Raw genomic sequence first — 24,205 nt, forward strand, 5'->3', positions numbered from 1 at the left:
TTTAAAGTCCCTTCCAACCCACACCGTTGCATGAAGTGTTCTACCATAGCACCCCTGCTAGAGTGACTACGCTGCATGTTTGAGATAAATATGCCGGGGTTTTTCTTTGCCAACACTTCACACACACACACGCCACTTTTTAGCTTTGAAAATACCTTGAACGTGCAAGCAACAGGCACTCGAGCAGGGGGCTGCTTGCTCTGCTACTCTGGTCTCTGTAGAACTGGTCTCTGTAGAAGAACTGGGCTCCATAGATTTCTTAAAAAAGCCCCCCAGCTGGTGACAGACTGATCGTTTGTTCGAGGTGTTGCTCCACTGCACTTGTGGAACAAACTTACTGCAGCAAAGGAACAACGGAGGGGGCAGCAGGTGTTATCGCTGCCACGGCGCTGCTGTGAACGGAGTTGACAAGGAGAGAAGGCATGAACAGCCCAGAGCCAGCAATCTAGAAAAAAAACTTTATTAAAATGAAAGCTGTGCTCTAGCAGTTGCTACCTTGTTAAAAAACTGCCTGCAGAGAATAACTACCTCCATTTTACTACACTTGAGTAGCCCTGTAACATTCCAGCGTGTGCACTGACAAGATAAGTTGCATCTTCTCTTCGAGCAGGAATTTCTACTTAAAACACAGCTCCTTTTTAAAAATGGTTAGAATTGAAGCGCAGCTTCTCTATTTTACCCATTACCTTCCTCAAATGGATCACAGCAGCTGGCTACAGCGCTGACTGTTTTCAGCCAGTAAGTGCTACAGGTACCTGCCTTCCCTTTCCCTGCTTCACATCTGCAGGCAGGCTCTGCGGTTAGGTCGGAAGCCGTACCCCTGGCTTCACAGGCAGTGAAGGCATTGGATGTGGCAACAGGCAGCAGGTCCTCACTACTGTGACTGCTTGACAAGGCGGAAGGCTTCTAGGAACTCATTGAAGTCGATGTTTCCGTCCTTATTGAAATCAATACTGCGAACTAAGTCGTTGATGCCGTCATCCGTGAGTTCAATGTTCATGTGGGAGCTGAACAGCTTCCACGTTTGGTGGAATTCCTCAAATGAGATGAGACCTGCGAAGGAAGACACAGCCACCTCAGTGCGAGGTCACCACGGGCACTGCTGCATTCAGCACGCCAGGAGGGACCCCTGCTCAGGTTTGACCTCGTCCCACCCTTGCTGCCTGCATATCCTAAAGGCAGCGAAGGAATCCCTCATAATCTATGTTTCACGTGCTGCAACTAAATTTGCTAGCATGGAGAACACTGACTAAAATAGAACGGAAAGCAGTAAAGAGACATAATACAATTTGGGAGAAGAAAAGAAGGCAAAGACTGTTGTATTTTTCTCTTTCCTGTAGTAATTTGGTGGCGATGACTGCTTGAAAGTGGGTTAACACTGAAGATCCTGAGTATGCTGCATTACTGTCATCACTATTTTTTTTCCACTGAGCTCCCCCAGAACAACTAATTACTGATTGTCTACCTGGACTGCACACAGGCCTTCAAATTCATCACGTTCGTGGAAACATGCAATGACATTTCCAAAGCTCTTGAGGGAGGAGAAAGACCCAAGCCTTAAACTATTAAATGAAAACTTTTATCGCTGACATGCTGACACATATGTACATAGTAGAATGGAATACAACGCCGTGACTGACACCCTCTGCACACCTGCTTACCTGAATGATCTCTGTCTATGATCCTGAATATGGTCTCCAAGTTGGATCTGTTTCGATAAATGACTTCCAGCAAGCTTGACTGGATGTGCTGAAAGACAACATGGTCACAGTCCCGCCCTTCTGACAACTCTCTGCTTTCCCTGAGCAGTTACTGCAGACCTTCCCAAAATAAAAAATGTTTGCTGCTCTCAAGAGTTTGCCAGCAATGCCCTTTGCATCACGCATGCTTTATGACACAGGACTGTGATGACTGGGCCCTCCGTGCAGCTCTGCATTACAGCACATCATTACAACACTGTCAATTCCAAACAGCTTTTCTGAGCTAACAGGGAAGGCAGTGACTTGGGCTGGTTTTAAACTATTGCAGAGTTGGTTTTGCTGGGTGTAGTTAAGAAACTGCGGCTCAGAATGGAATATAGTTTTCCTACTCAAAAGCTCGCATTCAAAAATACCTCCAGGTTTTGATTTCACGTGCATCATCTGTTTCTACAGTGGCCTGAATGCCTCTGGACTACTTGAATTCATGCAAGTTTTTCCATTGACTTCAGCAGGATTTTGGATTATACAGGATCCATCCACTCTCCTTTCGTACCATACTTGGTTCCACGTGCTGGGGTTCTGGTGAGCCGCTCTGATGGAAGGGGGTGAATCCTTACCTCTTGGCTCCGCTGCTCCATGGCCAGGTCATCCAGCCAGGACTTGTATTCCAGCATGCCGTCCACCGTGCTGCGCACCAGCTGCGGTCTCAGCATTCGCCAGGGCAATCCCAGGCGCAAGACTGACTCCACTGCCGTCGCCCAGTTGCTCAGCGTGATCCTTCCTGTAAGGAAAAGGGAGAGCCATGGAGACCTCCGAGAGATGGGCAGCTGAAAGCATATGAAGGCAAGTAAAAAGCCTAGAGCAGTACGCACGGCCAGTCTGCTGTGCTGCTGACAGTACTTTGTACTGACTTGAGTACTTTGGTACAGGAAAAAACCCTACGTGGCCATAGCGACATCAGCCACTGCAGGCACAAGCGCACTTGCTGGTCCCCCCAGCCTCAGCGAGCTTTCCGTCACTGCCACGAATCAGGGCTGTGGGACTGCAAATAACAATGGGGAGACCCTTAACTTTGGATATTTGATTATATCTTTGTGGCTTACAGCCAGGGTCACCCTGCAGATTGTGACCTACACGACTGCACTAGGACATCCTCAGTGACCCAGGAATGTAGAAAAGCCGCTAGTTTAGCAGCCGCTGTAGCAGCTGAATGGGACTTATGTGAACAATTTTGCCGCCAAGGAAGAAAGCAAGAAAGCAGTCCCACCCACAAGCAAGCAGTTCTGCCCACCACCGTGTCCCTTCTCTCCCCAAGCCCACAAATGGACAGATCTCAGCAATGCAGAGCACTCCTGCCAGCCAGAGCATTACCAGCTCTCAGCTCCTTCCTTAAGGCTCTGACAGAGGCGGCTGCCACAGAGCACATCCCTCGCTTTCCTCTTCCCAGTGATTTTGGACTCCAGGGATGAAGGGGCCCTAGAGACCACGCAGCCTTTCCCAAGTGACACGTGACAGATGTGTTCCAGATTGTCCTTTCCAACTCTGCATTGACACTCCTGTTCCAAAGGGTTCTACTAGTACCAAGCCTAAATAGCTATACATTAGGCTAATCACCTCTTCCTTCTCCAACACCCCTTCACTATAACGCCACTCTGAGGCATTAGCAGGTTCCCAACAGGGACACTGAGTAACAGCAAAGGGGACCAACCAACGCTCTGGCAAGGTGTGACACAGCCCCCCTGTGTGACAGTCACTGACAGCTATCGGGGAGGAGTGTCCCAACCAGCCACACACTCAGCTTAGCCGCTCCCACCCTGTCCTACCAGGGCATTAACCTGAGTGTCCCGTGGATCAGATTTACCCGTATTGTCCTTATCGTAGGCCTTGAACGCGCTGATGAGGGCTGAGGTGTGAGCAAAGAGCTTTTCCCGCAAGGCTCGAAAGGCTGACTCCTCCACTCTGCTGATTCTGGAGGATGCAGAAAAGAGAGGAGCGTGTGAAGGACTTGCCACAAGTGCAAGAGAAGCTACACCTTCCCAGTCTTCTGGCCTGTCCACGGACTGCCCGGACCCGACAACTGCTCTGCACAGCTACGGCTGCGTCTCGGTGTTCGTGACAAGGCGCTGCACGCCTGGAGCACGGTTCCCCACAGCTGACGCAGCGAATCCCTGCATGAGTGCGAAGTAACAAAGCAGAAAGGAACCTTGGCAAGGGTCAAAAGTTAGAACTTGACATTGAAAAGAGAAGCTGGAAAATGAGCAGTCTGTAAAAGAGAGTCCCTTTCCAATCTCGTAAAGCTCACATCTCACCCCTTGAGCCTCCCTCAGTAATTTCTGCACACAGCTTGAATCCTCCTCCAGCCCTACTCTTTAGTAAAGCAACCTGTGAGAGTTCAGCTCCGCAGTCAAACTTTCTCAAAGCTCCCGTAGTTTTCCCTTCCAGAATTTTCCCTGGGTAAATACAGAGGAAGCGGAAAGCCTTGCCTTTGGGTCATGGTGAGAGTGTGGGCCGTCTTGTTGGCTTGGTATTGAACAAAATGGGGAACCAGGTCCGGTCCCAGCTTCACGTAGGCTCCTCTGTTGCTGCCAATCTCATAGTAGTTCGAGGCTGAAAATATGGTCAGCACCTAACCCCCAAAAAGAGAGGCATTACAGTCAGTAAATACACCCTGTATTAGATATACACGTATCAGTGAAAGCAACACAACCAATCCCATCTGGAGTCAACAGACTGTGAAAGCACCACGTTTTATGGGGAAAAGGAAGAGCAAGGTGGCGACTGGCCCAGCAGCCTTGCAGGCGGGAGTTTCTGGAGGGCAGCGCTGGTCTGACACGGATCTGGCCATACGCTGGGCTCCTGCGATTTCACTGTACTCGCCCGACAGATTTCTGCTCTCCGCTGCAGTGAGCGGAGTCAGAAGTGCTCCTGTTGAAGTCACCGAAGTGACTCTGAATCTTCTGAGAGCAAAATGTTGCTGCAGCAGCTTAGCAACACCCTCCTGTCCGCCACCTGCAGAAACAGCCGCATTAAGCAGGGGCGATGGCACAAATGGGTTCGGATCTTTCCTCAGCTCCCACGCGCCAGGACACGCTTTGCCTGCACAACAGCTGCCCCCAATGAGGTAGGTGGCTCCAGACTGTCCTGACTTAAGACCTCAGCCAGGAACACACTTAGTAACTCCCAACAAGGCTGTTCCACCGTTCTATGTGTACTTAACAAAGTCCTGTTGCTGAGCTGTACAAGCCACCAGAGAACCCCCACCCTGGCAGGAGGGGAACCCAGGCATCCTTCACCCTCACTGACCTTCCGGCTGTGACAGAACTCGTAGCCCTCTTGCTTGCACTCGTGGGAGCGGATGAGGAACTGCAGGTTGTGCTTCTCGAGGATCTTCTGTGTCACGTCAGGCCCGAAGTAGCAGCCGCCACCTCGCACTGTATTTGCTCTGCAGCCTTCCTGAGGCATGGGGTCGCTCCAGAGGATGTCTAAAACCTGAAAGGATTAGAAAAATTCACTGAATAAAGTGCACCCAGCAGACATTATCCCTCAAATTTTACTAAGCAAATACAGCTCTGTCTCTGACTCCCTCCCTGGACTGCTGCTATTACCATAGTGCAGGGAAGCAGAGATATCTCCTGCATCCCAGCTGAGCCACTGTGCTGCTCCACAGGACTGGCACAGACCTGGCCACCACAGGAGTGACAATATTGATGGCCTGGAGCTACAAGCACACCCAAAGCACCTGGGGGAAGAGGGGTGTCTGTAAAATCAGGCCTGATACGTGCTCTCCCTTTGCTGCCTCTAAGATCTCAGAGTCTTGCCTGTCCTCCTTCATCCCAAAATGCAGGTCCCAGGGCAAGAACACCCAGCAGATCCTGAGGCTGTGAGCAGGCTTAGCATTAAACTCCTTTGCTCTCTCACCAGGACATTCTGCAGCCTCCAGAAATGCAAGTAAGTGCTGATTCAGTAACCACTCTTTGGATTAGAGTTTAATCTCTTTAACCCTGACCTCGATATATAGCTTTATACCGATCTGGTGTGCCATGTGTAACGTGAAGTAAGTAACGATGGTTTCAGAGCGCCCAGAAAGGGCTTACAGACAGACTGCTCTAACAAACAGAAACCAAGTTGCCAGGCTCTGACCGGCCTCGCGGTGCAGCCCAGGTAAAACCACACATTCAGGCTGCTCCTTGTGCCCAAGGTTGCGACTCCGTCAGCAACAAAGGAGATGTGCTCGTTCCTTACAGACAGAGCTGGCTTCACGCACCCCATGTACGCAGCAAGCGATAGAACCGCTGGGCTCTACAACCAGTCTTGTCTGTTCTTTTCTCTCCCCTGCAGTGGATCACGGAAGCCTGTTGCCTCACTCAGTGCCTGAGCAGCAGTTTTATTTATACGACAGCAGATGAGGATTGTGCTAGGAGCAAATGCTGGGACGAAGCCTTGAGCACAGAGAGCCAAAAGCCCGGTGAAGAGGCTGGCTTGCAAGGGTAGGAGAAAGGCGCCAGCAGAGCAGCAGCTGGCACCAGTCTTGCACGCGGCCTATGTGACTCTTGTACACAGCTCTCCAGTCGCTCGGGAACCATGCCACAGGACGGCTGGATGCAGTGCGGGTATCCAACAGAACACCCCCGAGCAGCAGATCTCAGATGCGCACTGTGCAGCCCCTCCTGGCCGCTTACCGCTGAGCGACGAACACCAGCCCGCCTTGGCATACCAAGCAGCAGGTACGAACCAGCACAAACCCCAGCACCTTGCCCACTGGCACTTCAGCACTGAGTTGCTCTGTAACTCCGCTCTATAAAGCACAAAAGCCCCCCTGCAGACACTGACCCATGGATTTTGTACTGAGATTCCTCATCTCAGAGAACACCAGAGGCACCCCCAGCCCACCGCTCGGGGCCTTGCTGGGACTACTCGCCTGCTTCCAGTCCTCCTCGCGAGTCCTGCACGACCCGTCCAGATCCGTCAAAGAGACCATGCTGGAATAGGTGGGCTCCTCCTCCTCTGACTCGCTGATGTCCACCAGCCGGCGGCACCACTCGATTTGCTCCTGCACCGTCTGCCGGACCCACCGAGAGAACTCCTGCCTGTTGCTCATGCTGGGCGCGGGGGCTGGCCGGGGCTGCGGAAACAAGCTGGGGGCTGCCTCCTTCTCTGCTGGGTCGGCCTCTGTTTTGCTCTCCCTGTTTATTTCCTGTATTTCCACATTTCTATTCGAATCCTTTCTTTTCTTCCCTCTTAATACAGAAATGAACTGAAAGAGGTAAGAGAAGACAGCTGATCGCACCACTTGGGGCTTGGAAAGCTACATCTCCAGCTCGAGCACCTTCCATTGGCAGGCTGCCAAGTGACCCCCGCCTCAATTCCCTTCGCTGCCATCAAATGCCGATTAATTGTGGGAGATTACTAACTAGTGCTATCCTCTCGGATGTGCTGTTCCAGGTTTACAGCTGAGGCCCCACATCCATCCTGACTACACATCTGTCTCTCTCCCCTTCATGGACTTTATGCTTCACAAAAGGCAGCGTACGTGGATTTAATGTGCAATGGGAACCAGGTGGCAGAACAAGGGAAGGACTCGTGACTAAGCTTAGTGCTTGTCGTTCCATTTGGAGAAGGGAAGTAGCATTTCTCCACTAGAAGGTGAGGCAGAGACAAGTTAAATGACTTATCAAAATCCTTCTGGAAAAGTGGGGGGAAAACAGGGTAAGGAACTGTGGGACAAAGTCTCTTCATCACTGTGTTTTTAGAGTCGGCACCGGCACATTGATTTACCTGTGCTGTTACCTACCACTTCCCTGGCTATGATCCTTATACCTTCCAGAAGCCAAGAATGCTTTCTCCCTTCACACCCCCTGCACACACACTATTAAAGCAAAGTGATCCGCTCCAAGTCTACCTAAACACAGCTTATCTAGGGAAGACCATCCTTTAGGTTTGTCTCATTATCAGCCAGGTTGACATGTAGGAAAATAAGCTCCTCACCACAAATCAGCAACACTGTTGTCTCTTGCAATATCTAGGAAATAAAACCTACTTTGTTCCTTTGAATTTTCTCAAGCACGTCCAGGTCGGTGGTGTCAGAGATGCCCCCGTGTATGATGAGGACTTTCTGATCAATCAGGGTGGCCAGGGGCAGCCAGCAGAAGACATTCTGAATCATCTTCAAGATTTTCTTCCCGTGCACCTAGGAGGACAGGAGAAAAGATGAAGCATCAAGCCTAAGTCCACCTCTTACGCAGTAAAGGAGACAGAAACATACACCTACCTTGTATTTCTGCATTACTTCCTTGGTGAACCCATAGCTAAAGGAAGAGGAGAAAGCAAGTTCAGTGGGACTTTGCAGCGACACACTTGACATCGCTATCGGCCCCACACAGAACCCGTACCGTAAGTTGACCATGTGGTCCTCATGGTTCCCGCGGTTGAGATGAACCTCGTTTGGATAGATCAAAAGGAAGGTAAAGAGGATGATGAGGATCTCAAGGGACTGTTTGCCTCTGTCTACGAAGTCCCCGTTGAACACGTAGGACTTGGAAGGGGAAGGAAGGCCATTCTGTAAAAGCAAGGAACAGGTGGGGGTTACAAGAGCCCTGCCCATGATGTCCACAAACCTCCCTTCCGCCAGCCACACGCTTGCTCACTCTTGTCCCAGGTTACCTTGTACAATAGATCCTGACTCTTATTTTTATCCTGTAGGCTCCCAGTGGCAAAGGCACTGAAAAGTGAAAGCTGGCAGTCAGGAAGGGTTGCCATTGGTATCAGCACTTAAAAAAAAATGTCCACTGGCACTTCCCAAACGTACACATATATCAGATATCAAAGTCAGGAATAAGCTGCTGCTTTGTGAAGCCGTTTTAAACTAACCAAACAGCTGGAGAATCACATGTAGGGGCCCAATTCTGCAAACAGTTCTCAGCATTATCCATGCGATACCTCTCACAACACCTGGACAGCCTCCCTCTCCAAATACAGTGCCTACCTTATAAAATATGAGGAACAAGTCATCCAGCTGGCCATGCAAGTCTCCTAACAGGCACAAAAAGAAAAGTCACGGTATGTTTAACTTAAGAAGACACCAAAAATAATTTCCTAGGAACTATCTCCTCTAGAAATTAATGACCACTGAAATACTTTGAGAAGTTCAAGGTACAGGTTTTCCTTACATCGAGGCAGTGTGCCTGAAGGAAAAGGACATGATGTAAAGGCTTGAGCTGAAGCCTGGGAAGGACAGCAAAAAACCTACAACAGCTTCTGAAGACTCTGATTCAGAAGCTTTGTTCATTTATCTGTAACGATAACGCAACATGGCACAAGAAACTGCCTTCAATCATTACGTGGGAGAAAGCTGTGCATACAAAATACTAAACTAAATTCTCATCTCACATGATATTGGACAGAGAGGTTTGTTTTCCAGAAGCTGACTGCATGCAAAAGTCTGTGCTAAGTACCTCATTTCAGAAATATCTCAAAGTTTAAACGTTAATCCTAGAGTAGGAAAATACTGGTGAAAAGCTTTGTCTCTTTCAAATTTACTTGACAGGATGCAAAGACATATTAGCAATCTGGATCTGCAGGCATACACTGCTGCTAATGAAGGCTCAGCCAAAACAGCTTCAGGACTTTGTTGTTTGAATAATCCCAGGCCACAGGACAGAACAGAAAATTACTTGAGTTTTGAGGTCGACTGGGTGCAGTTTCTGTGGTTTGGTAAAACAACTCCAAGTTTGGGGCAACAGGACAGAGACAACTTGGAATCCAGTTGAGTAATGCTTTAAATCTTTGCTGTAATGTGTAACAAATCTAAGAGCCGCAGGCCATCATTAGCACCTTTCACCTTCCCGTAGACGAATGTACATCCTCTTCCATTCATACCTCCTCCTCTCCTTGCATTTGTATGATCACCATGCCAGCACCACTGCTACAGCAGGCTGTGCAAGCTGAATGTTACCATCCAGGGGCAGGGTTTGTAAATGACGTATCCCAAATAGACTACAGACAGACAAACCACCTTCCCTCAACACCCCCACCCATTCTAGATCAAGCAGAAATAGGGTCACGATGCAAGTGTGCTCCCTCCTCTCTCCAGGCTGGTCTTTGTAGCAGCTCACATACCGCATCCCAGCGTAACCCCGGTATTTTAGGCAGCCCCACTCGCCTCTCAACACGACATGCATTTTGCTGACAGACTGCATTTGTGTTCTGCATTTGGTACAGAGCAGGGCATCATGCAGATGCTACCATTTTGTATCTTTCCCACCCTTCCAGGTGGGTTTTCTGCCCCAGAGACCGCACGGTGCCCTCCCACCCAGACGTACCGCACACGGTGACCTCCTCACTGTAGCAGGTGGAGACGTGACTGATGTTTGGCAACTGCTTGAGATGCTTCCTGGTCTCATGCAGAAGGTTTAAGACATAGCGAGGATGGAGCTGCTACTAGGAGAAAGCGAAGGGATTAAAGCAGGAAATCAGTGACCTCGGAGCAGCAGCACAGCTTTGTCTGCAAAGGCCCCAAGGACCCACCACGGTAGCCGGGATGGCAGAAACTCTCGCTGGGATGACACTCGGTGCTGACCTACGGGCTTACAAACTAGATGAGGCAAATACTGGGAGACAGCAGGACAGAAGATATTCACCCAAAGCAGCCCAGCCTCAGCACTGGTAGGGCAGGCAGGAGAACCCAAAAGCCCTAGTACCCTGTGGACAAGGCGATATCTGCCAGGCAACACCACCTGCTAGAGCAGCAGAACTTCCAGCCCAGTATCACAGGTAAGAAGCTGCTCCTCTAGATCTTTATCTTTGGCTTTTCCACATTAAACCAGCCTGTGAGCAGCCACGTGTCCCGTAGGAATATGTTCGCTCAAAGCCAGGGAGTAGGTATTTAATGTTAGTCGAGACGATAGAGACCTCTGCTTTAGAAGTTTTTTTGTTTGGAGAAGGGATGTTTTGGCCTATTTTGCAGTTCAGCGCCTTGACTGAGGGATGGCAGCAGAATGCTGCAATGGTGCAAGGACTTGTCTTAGTGCTGCTGAATTTGTTCTGGGCTTTACATTTTAGATGAGTCAAAGTTGCATGGCACAAAACATACATTTAATCAGCTGCTTCCATCTAGACCATCCTCTAGTTTTTTTACAAATTGAGGAATTGCAACAAGAAAATGACAGAATGGTTCAACATGGACTGTTGTGTTGTTTTTTTTCTTTTAAAATGAAATTCTGGTTAATATCAATGCACACCTCCAAAAAGTTTTCCATTTTCTGAGAACTGCATTTTCAGAAGGGAAAAAAGTTCCTGTGGCAGGTAGAAATATCGTATCATTTCCATCCCCCTTTGCTTAGAACAGCCTGCCAGCTAGTTATACTCCAAGCAGCTTAGCTTGTTAGGAAGGCTAAAAGCAAATTATCTGTCCTACACGCCTGCCTAGAAAAGGGGAAAGCGTGGTTCCTTTTGGGATCCTTACTTGTTTCTGTTTGAAAGCTTCCAGCAAGGCAGTCGCCTGGTCAGGAAGGAGTGGGAAAGAAAGACGGGGTCCAGTGTAGGAGTCTGGCACTTCCATGGATTCATAGTCACAGTATTTTTCCAGCTCTGCCTCTTTGAAGCTTTCCCCGCTTATGAACATGCGACTGATAAAATCCCCTGGGTGGCAAATTGGTCGGTTTGGTTGTGTGTGGTTTTTTTTAAGAAAAGAAAGAGAAGAAAAAGTTAAGTTGGCTCAAAACACCACTCTTATAATTTGCTAAAGGCAAGGTGTGTTTGGTTAGGCTAGAGCCCATGAGCCACAGCAGTGGCGGAGGCTAGTTCCTGGTCTGACACCAGTACAGAATTTGCAGTGGGGACAAGGCTGCAGGGAGAAGTTTCCACGTGCTCTGTGTCCAGCAGTACTGGCAGCTATGCTCATCTCTGCAAAACTCTGGTAAAGCCAGATGGACACCAGTTGCCATGGCTAATTGAAATCTTATTTCCAATGACATGCAAAAGCAAATTGTATAATAAGGAACTATCTTCTAAGTCCCACTGTTTTTTCTAAGCTTGCACCAACATTCTCAGTGTTGCACAAAATTTGTATAAAACACGTCATATTTTATCGCTTTAGCACCTCAGAGCCTAACTCAAGGAACAGGACATCACTGTTCTGTTTTATACAGACACTGAAAAGAAATATTTTCCTCAGCAGAGCTTTGCTGTAAAATGCGTGGGGTGGGTGTGAGAAAAAAGGTGCCAGTTTGAAAGAAAGAAGCAAGCACTTCAGCAGGTTATGATCAGCAAAGCAAACAGTTAATTTTGACTTACTCCCATCAGATTTCAGAGCTAAGCGTATTAGCAAGTTCCCAGCACTAACAAATAACTTACAATGCTCTCTGCAGGCTCAGGAAGGTACCGTATTGGTTCCTACAGCACTTCTCCCCGCCAATGCCCCAGTTTAAGTGAGAGACTAAATATAAAGCAGACACCCTAGAGCACAGTTCCCTGAAGATGGATTCTGTTGCTTCAGAAATGGACTGCAAAGCCCTGGTTACCAGGGATCACTGAAAAAAGGCACATTTCTAATACTGCTTGTAGAAAACATACTGAGCTTTATTCCCCCTTCCAGCTCCTAAGGAGCAGGAATTGCCTCACATCCCTCACACAGCTCGGACAGTCTCCAGACAATTCACTCCCTATCCAAATTCCCGATGCCAGACACTTTTGGCCCCCTTTGCCATCCTGAAGGGCCAGCATGGGGCAACGAAGCATACAGGGGGCAACCGTCTGAGCTGCTGGCGCCGTATCTATCAATGGCACATAGAAACTTACTCTCTTTACTGCTGCTTGGCGTGAAGTGGTCCACGAGGTAACTGAAGAAGTTGTGAAGCTGTGAGAAGAGAGAGAGCCCATCATCATTCAGCCTGGAACGAAATTCTGCAGAGTGGCAACTTAACATGACCTTCTTTCTGGAAGTATTATCTATGCCCTTCTCGTGTTGTTTGGTACATACCACAAATCACAGCATACCAACTCCAGTTCTGAGTATCTTGTGATGAAGTCAAAGCAGCAGCTTTACCTTCAGCCATACAGAGAGAAGTACACCTACAAGCCCGCCCTCTCCCCGCCTGACAGCAAAGCAACCGTGTAAGAGAATATTAATCAAAGTTAAAGTATAACAAGCTAACTAGGCTTGCCTATTGTGTTTGGACTCAGGAAAAACAATGGTAAATGGTCCTTATGGCTTGCTTTCAAGACTCATTAGTAGGGTTTCATCAGACATAAGCAGGAAAACAATAGGCTAAAAAGGGGCAGGAAGCCCAGTCCTTGGCCCACTGAAGCACTTGTGGGGTTACCAGCCAGTAGCCAGAAACGACTGAGACTGTGGCACAAGAAACCACCCTGCTATGTATTTTCCTACATACTCTTTTCCTTGGTGCTTTACCTTGATCTGATCCTGCTCACAAGCGTACTCAATGGATTGAAAGATTCTCCAGGTGCAACGCCGGCGCATTTCCAGCCGAGCAACATGGCGCCGGTACCACCGTTGGATCAAGACAGCTGCCTTGAAAGCTAGGGGACAGAAACAGAACCAACGTGCTGAGCACCGGTGGCTGCAGCCGAGGGACCCGGCTACCGTTCCTTTCCTGACCCTGAAAACTGGAGGGACCTTTCTTGTTCAGGAGCTAATTTTTAGGAAAGGTGTTCTGATGCCTAAATACTGAGGATAACAAAACACCCACTCCTTTTCACCGCATGACAAGAGGCTGATCTGACCTTGCTTGAGCAGAGACCACTGAAGCGCTTCTAAACATCACTGCTGGCTCCTCAGCACCAGCGTTACCGACAGCTTACTAGGGTGTAAATATCAAACACGTTCTTCAGAATTAATAGACAATCTCCTCCCTTTCTATCTACCTTGATCATTTTCATGCCTCTCTTACAGTCTAGGTACTGGGGCTTCAGGAGACCAGAGATTTGACTGAGGCCACACAAGGAGTTGGGGGAAAACAAGACACTGAGTCCCCTTTCAGAGCCTTAAAAATACAGGGTTTGCCTGCCTGCCTTTAAGCCAAATAATACCTCAGTTTCTGTGGTTCTGGACAAATTTCAGAAGGAATCTGTTCTAGCATAAGTGTTAACATACCATTACCCTGGAACAAAATAAAGACAAAATGAACACCCACAGTGAAGAGGGAGATAGATCTTTGGCCACTGAATGACACAGAAGGAATGAAATGCCAGGAATTTGCAGATGCCTGCTCGTGGTTCAATCCACAGCCAGCACTGGTACCACGCTCTTCCCTCCAAATGATGCCTATTTGCCCTGATCTTTAAAACATAACCATTCCTCTGCATTTCCCCAATTCCAGTGTTTTTCATTAAAAATGCATATTTATGGGGTGTGTGCATATTTAAAGCGAAGTACGTTGGTGCAGTTTCCCATTTCCTTTTCCAAGTTCTGCCATAGAACTCTAGGTACCTCTAGAGCAGGGGTCCTCAAACTACGGCCCGCGGGCTGGATACGGCCCCCCAGGGTCCTCAATCCGGCCCCCGGTATTTACAGACACCCCTTCCCTGCCGGGGGTTGGGGGGGGAAACCAAGCAGCCGCAGATGGCTGCCTGCCGCTTCATCCGTGCACTGGCCCCCTGGTTAAAAAGTTTGAGGACCCCTGCTCTAGAACCTCTTCCATCCTCCTTAGCTGGTCTTGACCCCATTTGGACCACCTGGTTACTTTACAACACCTTGCCAACCAGCTCTGCTACTTGGCATCTCTCTTTTGATTACGCTCTGTGTTCCTTCCTGATCATTTCTGGAGCTCTACCCTAGAGACCTACATTTAAAATATTTTCTAACGATAGCTGGTATTCCCTTGGCATCTGGTTTGCAGGAGCGCACTGCCGCTTTCACCAAAGCAGGGAGAGTAAAGGGGTGCAGTGGTGGTGGTGGTGGTGGTGGTGGTGGTGGAGGAGAAACTTTAGGAAAAAGAAGGAAATCCCCCACCCCTACCCCAAGAGCTGCTAAGTACTGGCAAGAGACAAAAAGGTCACATTAATTCAATTAGCTTGCAATAATTATAAAACGTAAACCATCCTCCATGCACTTCAGCAGGAAACACTGACCTTTATCTAAATAAGATATCCTGATGGCTTATGTATTGAAAATAATACTCCTTCTAAATTATGCTACTGTTACAGTGCTGGGAGCTGGAGAGCACAAAAAGGGAAGAGCTGCTGCTATTGTGCAGCTGGGAAACCGAGTCATGTTGAAGTCATGGGCAAGCAGGTAAGACCAGGCCAGCCTTAATTCAAGAATAACTTAGATATTCTTTGCCCGAGCCCCATATCTTGTTGAGCAAATGCTTACTGATCTGCTGAGCTATGCAAAACTAAAAAAGGCTGGCTTTTTTTTCAGCAGTTTGGTTCTCCTGACAGTATCTCTTCAAGCCTCCGTTATAAAAGACCCAACACCAGCTGCTTTACTCCCTGTACAGTAATTCGGCTGGCATGTAACCAGAATCACAGTCACAATCACTCTCCAAAATAAACAATTTTAGAATATCTTGCATTCCTCTAAGAGTGGATAAATGCCCATTTACTGTGGTATGTCAGATGCATTTCAAATGAATGCCAAGCAGAAATTCAGAGTTATGAATCCACATATACCAATGAAAACTAGATCCCGTAAAACAATAAAAATAAAGTCTATGAAAGACTTGTTATCAAGCGCACAGTGAGCATATATACCACCATTCACAGCATTTTAAGCTCCAGATGGGTGAGGCATTGGATTTTTACACTACTTTTTACAGAGTCTGACCCTGCAACTGAAAAAGCCAGGTATTCTAATTGACCAGCTTACCTGGGTGAGTTTCATCTGGCAGTGTTTGTACTAGTTTAGAAAAAAATAATAAAAAAGGAAAAGAAAGAGATTTATCCACATTTTATGAGGATCCAAGCAGTAAACTGAATCATACATCATCATATAAGCTACTGAAAGCACGCCAAAGGCAGCACTCTAACCAAAATACGCCAGTTCAGCGTAGCTCACGCGTCAGCTTATGGAAAAGGAGCCTGCGCCCTCTCTTGGGTTCCCCATCCCCTTTTTCACTCAAGTGCAGGGCCAGTTCAATAGAGTTCTGCTGGCTACGTTTTCCATTGGGAACAGCCTCTGGGCCTTCTACAAGGGGGACAGGATGACACCTGGCATGTTACACTTGGGTGGAAAGTCCTAAGTGGCTCCACATCTGCAGATCACCAGATCTGAAGGATTTTGAGAATCAGATGCAAGAAATTCAGAGAGGTTTTACTGCCATGGGAAACTGTAGGTGAGGTATCAGATCTAATGCAGAATTTTAAATAAGTAACTAGTTTTATGGTACACTTTGTTTGTTATAGGCAAGCCATTATCATAAAATAGCCCTGAACTTAGAATCACAGACTCACAGAACGGTTTGGGCTGGAAGGGACCTTCAAGACCCTCCAGTTCCCACTCCCTGCCATGGGTAGGGACACCTTCCACCAGAGCAGGTGGCTCCAAGCCCTGTCCAGCCTGGCCTTGAGCACTGCCAGGGATGGGGCACCCTGTGGCAGCGCCCAGACTGCAGGGGCAACCTTGTGGCAGCACCTCGCCACCCTCACGGTAAAGAACGTCTTCGTTCCATTTAATCTAAATCCATGGTACTCTGGTGCTATAGACAACAGACATACCTAGCTTACTTAAATAAAAGGTGGAGTTTTTCAGCAAAGAAAAATCACAAACAAAAAAAGACTAAGTCACAACAGTATCCCTGCTTGCTTTATTTCTCCATGCCATCACTATTTTTCTTTTCAAAGCACTTGCAGGTTGCACCATACTGCTGTTATGCCAGTGCTGATGACTGAATGATTCAAACACCACAGTAATCTCTTTACTTTTTTACACTTCCTTATGTGTAAAGTCTCACTCATAAACTCCCTTTGTTCCACAGCAGACCTAAACACACCCCCAGAAAATGGATACTATCATACTGAGGGTTTCATAAATACAAGTCGTTGCACACATACAGAGAGCCATAAACAACAGATCATTAGCAAAGATTAAGAGCATTTCGCTGATGTAATTAGGAAAAAGCACACTTTTTGCTTTTCAGCTTTTCTTAGCCACACCATCTTACCTTCTTCAGAGCCAGATTTATTCTGGCTTTGCTAATGCTTCTGCTTTATCAGTCCTACGCCAGTAACAGTCTTTAAAAAAGGAGCCCTGCAGCAGCAGCAGGGTGATACCGTCTGTCTTGCTGTCAGCACATGGCGACACACACGTCAGCCAGCAACTGATTAATCCATTGGATGTTAGTTCAAAGAGAACTGCTATTTGCTGCTTCATTTCTGGTCAGGTTTTGCTTGATTTTAATCTAACCCTGGTCTAAACACCCGTTTTTTTCTCAAGCCTGTTGGTCTTCTGTCTGACAGCTGAGACTCCTTGTCACAGGATACTGCAAGACAAAACCTCGCCTCAATACTATCAAGAAAACCAGGTAACTCGGGAAAGAAACATATCCACTGCAGCCTCCCAACAGCATGTGCAGGAGCAGACAGGAAAAGATTACCTTTCAAAGAATCACTCACCATTTTCAGACTTCTGCAGGGAGTACTTGTAGTTGACATTTACAGAACTACCAGATCCCATGTTCTACGACCGATGCTCCTAGGACATTGCAGGCTGATCCAGTATCATCAAAACCACGGAAGAGATGCAGGAAAGACCATCCGGTCACCAATCAAATCAGCTGCAATGTCCCACAGTGCCAAGAATCTATAATTAAAGATAGTAACACTTAAGACCAATGAGCAGATGACCAACTGTATCTTCCACTACCAGGTTTTTCCAGCTACTTTGATATCTTTTAGACAATCTGAGGTGAGGATTTCTGTCCCACTATTTCAAATTTCAAGTCAGCTACATAAATAGGAATCATTTCAGCACCTTTCCTAAAAAAAAAAAAAAAAAAAAAAAAAAAAGCAGAGATTGCATAGCCAGGTACTGTAACTGTACAGAAGATGTATAGATCGGGCATTTGTGTACCCTTACAGTGCTTCACATGCCTGATTTTGGGATCCCATTGCTTAGCAATATGGCAGTCTTTGACCAGAGCCTTCATTTCAGATGCTACAATAAAATAATCTTGAGCTCTGAGAGCAGACTGCACGTCCGAACCCTCGTGCTTTCTCCCCGCTCCTCATGCATAGCTGAAGCAACTGGACAAAGGTGCTAAAATACTGCACGTGACCGCTCATGGGAGGCAGTCATAGGCTGTATAGGAGGAAAAAAAAATTTAGTACTGATCAGGAACTATAAAAGTCATTAAGTTGCTTCATTAACAATTGGTATATGTAGACAAATCATCACGCATGTAGCCATCTGAAGGATAACTCATTATGAGAGATGAACACACAGATGGTATTTAAATCTATTTGCAGTACAACAGGTAGAGGGGAGGTAAGTCTAAAATAACAATTGGCTATCATAAGAAAATAATCAGCTTTGTTAAACACTGCTTTCCTCACCTCATGGATCTGCTGGAGTGTGGGAGCTTATTATTATACCACTAGTTGCTCCAATCCTGGCCAGTATAAAAGGCCAGGACAGCCAAACTTTTGTCACTTTACTACTGTGGAAAGCTCTGGTCAGAGCAAATGGATCCTGTTTTGAGATGAGGTCAAATTCAGAAATCTCTCACTTTGAGGACAACCAGAATGTCATCCACAGTCAGACATGTTTCTTCTGGGATATAAACCCAGTCACATACTGCAGCTGAAGCGGTCCCAGGCTGTATCGCTTAAGAGTTACACGGATTTTTATTCTAACCCAGAACTGGGGGAGGAGAAAGCTGAGAGAGGGAGGGAAGATAATAAACACCTGTAAAACCGTTAAGCCCGGTGCTAGCAGGTGACCACAGCTCAAAGGACTTTGAAAGGTCACACAGGACAGCGTGACCACAGAGGCACTTCTCCCCAGCAGAGGGAAAAGCCCTTCTCCTTTACTCCCCGCCATCCCTTTGCCTCCTTCAATCTCTTTCCACCTAACCCACGTCTTTCTTCTCAAAACAGCCACAGAGCTGCACACACGCTAATTGAGGGAAGGTGTCCGGTGCTGGCTAAGGTGCGTACACGCAGGCTTTGCTCAGGAGGATGAGCCCTGCTACGCAACATTTCCGCATGGGGAGTTTCTAAGGCAGATGAAATGCCAAAACTCCCTACCTTGCCCAGGATGCTCAACAGCATGACGGCATCTTCACAATAACGAGTGATGCCACAGGAGGATCCATAGCAATGCTCTCAACAAAATACCAATCACTCCGGTTTTATTCTAACAATGTTGTTTTATATCAGTGTCAAGAAACGGCCTGAAATCACTGCAGGATTACACCCAATTAAAACTGGTGTTTTATGGCCTTTGTGCTTAAATAATGCAGGTACTCTGACAACCTTTCAGACCATTAAATACTCAAATGGAAACTGCACACAAAAATCGGAATCCCTATCACTTAAAGCACTTATTTGTAACCTCCTATACAAGGCAAATCCCATTTCAGGAAAAACTAATTTTCAAGCTCAGAATTTCTGAGTGTAGAACTGGAACTCCCATCCGACTATCCAAACAAAAATTTCTTTTCAAAGACACAGATCTGAAGATTTCAGCAAGTAGCAGCTAAGCAGAGAAGCAACAGCACGAAGGATTTGCTCTGTATCAGGATCTTGCTTTGGAAACAGCCACCCCCAAGCACCTCCCCTTACTGCGTGCTAGTATAACCCAGCAGGGCAGTCTGAAACAGCCCGACATGGATTCCTTTCAGATGAAATGACACCAGAAGACACACTCCAGCTCCTGATGGGAGCTCAGTCCACAGGACCCAATTCAAGCCAGTCCCAAGAGAAATCCCTGAAGGGCTGACCGCTGGAGCTCAATACAGCCTGGCGCACCTGGATGTATCTTCAGCGCCGCTCAGGAGCCTGGCAGCACCAGCTTCAGAGGCAGACGGGTGCTTCAGCTTTTTGGAAGAGTTGGGTGCCTTTTAAGATATCTGTAAAAAGTACTTTTTGCAGGAACTAGAAAACTTCCAGATCACTTTTTAAAAATGGAGAACAAATCTGAAGCAAACACTTAAGTACAGAGTTGGGTACTTTGCTGGTTTAGGATGTGTTCAGGGGTACTGCCTATCTGTTGTGATAAAATGGGACCTTGGATTTGAGATCGCCTTTGGAAACACAGAATAGAACTTTTCCTCTTTTCCCTCCAAAACAAACATTTGTTATTTGGATGGCCCTACTTTAAACATACATTTTGGCCATCCTTGCTGAGAGGAACGGTCTAGTATTAGGGTCCCAGAGAGCAAGCACAGGCACCTACCTATTTACGTTACCGTGAACTGTCTTGTCAACAGATCTCTCCCAAGCAATTCCTGGACCTGTGAACTTTTTCACTTTGCTATTTTTCTGAGCGCCACAGCCTGAGCAAAGGAGCGCACAGCAGTAAACCAGGGACTCCAGATGGAATCAAACCTGTTTCAAGGGTGGGAAGAGCAAGGAGGAAAGAGAGCCAGTCCAGCTGCTCAGCACCTCTGATCCCTCCTCATCCACCCAACAGCAATGTGCACCGCTCCCCTTCCTAAAACCTTGTACCCAAGAAAAAGATGAACAGAGGCCCATAAAGACACAGCCTGGAAGACATGATGAAGTTGAACAGTGATGAAGCTGAACCTCAAACACAGGCTGCATTACACAACCAAGACAAAACAATGCATCTAGAAAACAGCCGGCTAAACTGCTCCTTTCTCACCGTGCTCTTGGCCACCATTCCCCTCCTGCAGAGATATTTACATTTTCTCTGGTGCAGCAAAAAACTCCTCTGAAAGAGACTTTCCTCACACCTGAGAAGCTGTAATACATTCATACGAGGCTCTCCCCTGGTACGTGCCACTGCATAGAGCATCTGCTAGCACACACACGCGCTCATCAAAGCGAGGCGATAAAACCTGCTGCATTCACTTACACCAGAGCAGAACTACCACCACAATAAAAGCATGGGCACAAGAGCTACACGTAGACACAGACAACTAATGGAACAAGAAAGTTCGATGCCTCAGCAGAAGAACACAGACATAGAAAAGACGCACATTCCCTGTTCACCCGAGGTAGCGTTACTGAAGGCAGGAGAAACACAGAAAAGCCAGATTCCACATACACTTCCCAAGCCAACAGATAACATACTTGGTTTTGCAGCTTTTAAAACACAAGCTGCCGACTCGTTTAATAATACCATATAATAGACATAAAACTCATTAAAGGAAAACTTGCACAAATCCATTTGTGTCAACCACCCCAAAACAACAAAAGCCTAAGTAAATCTGACTTACTATAAATATTACTTTAGCTCTGTCAAAACCAAAGCAGGTGACAGCATTTTGAATCAAACCCTACACACTGTGTCGCATCACTGAGCTTGTCCACATTATAGATCTGTGCAGTTTGGTGCTCCACGCCCACGAATCAAAGGCTTCCTGCACGGAATGCCAAAGTGAACACGAAGCTAACTCCGGAACAGCGGGGCTCCCAGGGAAGATGACACGCTTCGCATATCACCTGCACAGCCAAGCCCCCACTAACTTGACAATTTTATGGACATTTGAACAACTGAGGGAAGAGATGAGCAGAACATGGAAGGCACAATAGGATACAACAGACTCACCGAAAGTTTACTAAGGAAAATAACTGGAAGAGATGCCAGAAGGAAACAGAAATTTGAATTTCTGCTAAAAGAAAAAGAGCCGTTTAAAAGCTACAGATTAATTTAAAAAAAGAAAGAAAATGAAATACTTCTCCCAAGAATAAAAATGCTAGCTAGCACTAAGGAAAGTGATGATCCTGCCTTGCTCTCCTAGAGTAAATACCTATGTATGTCCCACGTGTACATTAGACTCGGCACGTCTTGCAGCTGGAAACAAGGTGGTGAAGCTTGTTTTATTTTACACATGCACTGACCTCTGCACCTGCACAGTTACTGCAGGGCCAAAAAGGGGAATTTCAGATAGAAAACTCGTCACTGCAGTTTTATACAGCTTAACGTACAAAAAGGATATTTCACCTCAAATTATGGGTGCCAAGTAACTAGTTCTGAACACAAAACATCATTACAGAGAAATAAAAAAGCAACTTACCTTGCCACTGATTTCTAACTCATGGACTTATTAAGATAGACACAACAGAAGGTCTCCACTTTAACAATATTTTTTTTCTGTTCAGTACCCAAACTGATCCCTGAAGTGATTTGCTTGATGACTGATTCAGAAACCCCTCTTCAAAATCTAAATCATCAAGTAAGCTGTTCCCTTGGGCACGCAGCAGAAAGTGCCGTGGTCTTTCAGCACCCACAGTACAGAATGTGTGCGCTGTTCTGCAACAAGCGCAGACTCTTCGATTTATTTACTGCAGTTGTTTTGAGCAGCCTTAAGAATCCTCTCCCATGTGACACTTAAGAAAGGCTACAGATCTGAAATGGATTAGGATTACTGAAAAGGATTATGAATGAGAAATACGGCATGTTGGCCTCTCTCATCTTAAGTCAGCTCTTACACACTTTCAAGTTGCCTTCTGCCAAATGCAAAACTCCTGCAGGCAAAAGAACTAAAAGGTTTCACCTGCTCCCTATGTTGAGCTGAAAAATCTTCTGGGCTTTGTAGCTAGGGAATCTGTACTACAGAAATGAAAGGGTGGAAGAAGCAAGGATAATGTATTTAACTTAGAATTGTTAAGTAATTAAATAGAACTAAGTCATGAATCTGACTGGCTTGAGAAAGCAGAAAAGCTGGTTTACTTCCCAGACTCCAAAAAGCGAATGCACAAAGCAGATGAAATCTCAAACAGAAGGACAATCAGCAAACAATTCACGCAAGGAGAAATGATCCTCCTTCTTTTAAAAACAAACAGGACACCACAAACCACCCAAATCCTCCAAAACCAATGAGCTCTACGTTTTCACATTTCCAGCACTGTTAAGACAGTTTTATTTAAGGCATTAACAATCCTGTCTCTCTGCATTTCTATCAAATTTCAACTCTTACACAAAAGCAGCTCAACACGTTTCACGGGTTAAATCATCTAGTGTGTAAGATGTGTCATTTGCCATTTTCTTAGTGTTTATATTTTTAGCTTGTCATTAAACGAAGACCAGAAAGATACGTGTCCTTTTGGTTAGCAAAAAATCTATTCAAGTTGGCATAAAGGCTTTATTTTGCTGGCAATCAGGAAGTCTGAACTTTTATAAATGGATGAAGTGCAAGGCTTTCTTTAAGAAAATAATTTAAAAGAAAAAAGCAAAAGAAAATCATATTAAGACTTCTTGAAATCTAGTTTCCTTTCTTGTTTAAATCTCAAAACCCCCACGTTTCCATGATCCGTTCTGTGGCTGGGCCTGAGCAAGTTCCGAACAGCTGATGAGACATAAACACAACAGGAGCAGGCAATTGTTTCCTGAATATTCATGGATACTAAATACTTATACACTCCAGGTCTGTTTGTACACATTGAAACAACTACATTTGATTAGATTTACATACCACTGAGAATCTGGGCACAAGGCTGCCAGAAGATAATCAGCCTAACGGTGCTGAGGTCAAGAAGACAAGTCACACCTGTAGGGAACCTTTTGTCTTTAGGTGTGGGCGGCTGTTACATAAAGAAAACCTGCTGGTATCTTGAGTCAGTGCTTCCTCTGTGAATTAAAGCAACACCGTTCTGAAATCTCAGAGATATTGTCACTGCTATTTCCATCTTCCTCCAGGAACTCTTTTTTCAAATTTATTGCTCTGGCATATGACTGCTAACATCATTGTACAAACTGGGTCAAGGCAAAGCTTGCAGCGCATTTATCCAGGCAGAAGTAGAGGATGCAAGTTAAGTAGGTTATGCCAGAGCCAAACTCAGCACAAGGAGATAAAGGGCCCACATCTCCAGAAAGCTCTCTCAGGAACAGTTTGCATAACTGGTGCACAAATACCACAGGTGACATTGCATGTATCTAGAAACGGTGCTCTGACCCAACACTCTGAGCACACCTTCTTCTCTCTGGTAAAATTCTCACTGGCATTAGCAGGAATTTTGTCCAGTCCATGAATGGGACCTCTAAGCTTTACATGAAAGTATCCACTGGTTTTGACTCATCACATCCTTCAGTATTGCTGGGGTGCTCCCAAGAAGCACCTGAATTCAATATGCAGTCACGGCACAACCTGACAAACAAAAAACCCTGACACCTCTGTACCACAGAAATTAGGTGTGAACTTTCTGTTGAAGGCAACTTTCAACTACAGAAAAGGAAAACCTTTTCCAACCTCACTGCTATCCTATCACAAGCTTCTGTCATCTACTGGGGGGGGGGAAAGACTGTTTTAAAAAGACTCCTCAAACGGGTCCTGGTTTCTGATGAATAAAATCACGACCGTCTAGAGATATGCATGCAGCTGACTGCTGCGTCTGACCCTGCTAGGCTCATGATCACAAGATCA

General features: G+C 46.5%; 1 protein-coding gene across 7 annotated transcripts; it reads right to left on the reverse strand.

Annotated features, from left to right (window-relative positions):
* Positions 1-444: 444 nt before the first annotated feature.
* Positions 445-24,105, reverse strand: PPEF2 (protein phosphatase with EF-hand domain 2). Of its 7 annotated transcripts, XM_027795118.2 has the most exons (18): positions 21,860-24,105; positions 17,271-17,457; positions 15,526-15,555; positions 13,108-13,235; positions 12,495-12,552; positions 11,161-11,336; positions 10,019-10,133; positions 8,683-8,729; positions 8,090-8,256; positions 7,969-8,005; positions 7,738-7,887; positions 6,619-6,954; positions 5,004-5,189; positions 4,184-4,326; positions 3,562-3,668; positions 2,318-2,481; positions 1,662-1,749; positions 445-1,053 (listed from the first exon to the last, which is right to left on the reverse strand). In XM_027795118.2, exons 2-18 carry the CDS (start codon positions 17,329-17,331, stop codon positions 875-877), a joined length of 2,172 nt encoding a protein of 723 aa, XP_027650919.1. In that variant the 5' UTR covers positions 17,332-17,457; positions 21,860-24,105; the 3' UTR covers positions 445-874. The 7 variants fall into 7 exon arrangements, with proteins under 7 accessions (XP_027650919.1, XP_005243280.1, XP_027650920.1 ...); XM_005243223.4 differs by lacking the exon at positions 15,526-15,555; XM_027795119.2 differs by lacking the exons at positions 15,526-15,555; positions 17,271-17,457.
* Positions 24,106-24,205: the final 100 nt, after the last annotated feature.

The sequence above is a fragment of the Falco peregrinus genome, chromosome 2 (genome assembly GCF_023634155.1).
Source record: "Falco peregrinus isolate bFalPer1 chromosome 2, bFalPer1.pri, whole genome shotgun sequence".
Lineage (NCBI taxonomy): Eukaryota > Metazoa > Chordata > Aves > Falconiformes > Falconidae > Falco > Falco peregrinus.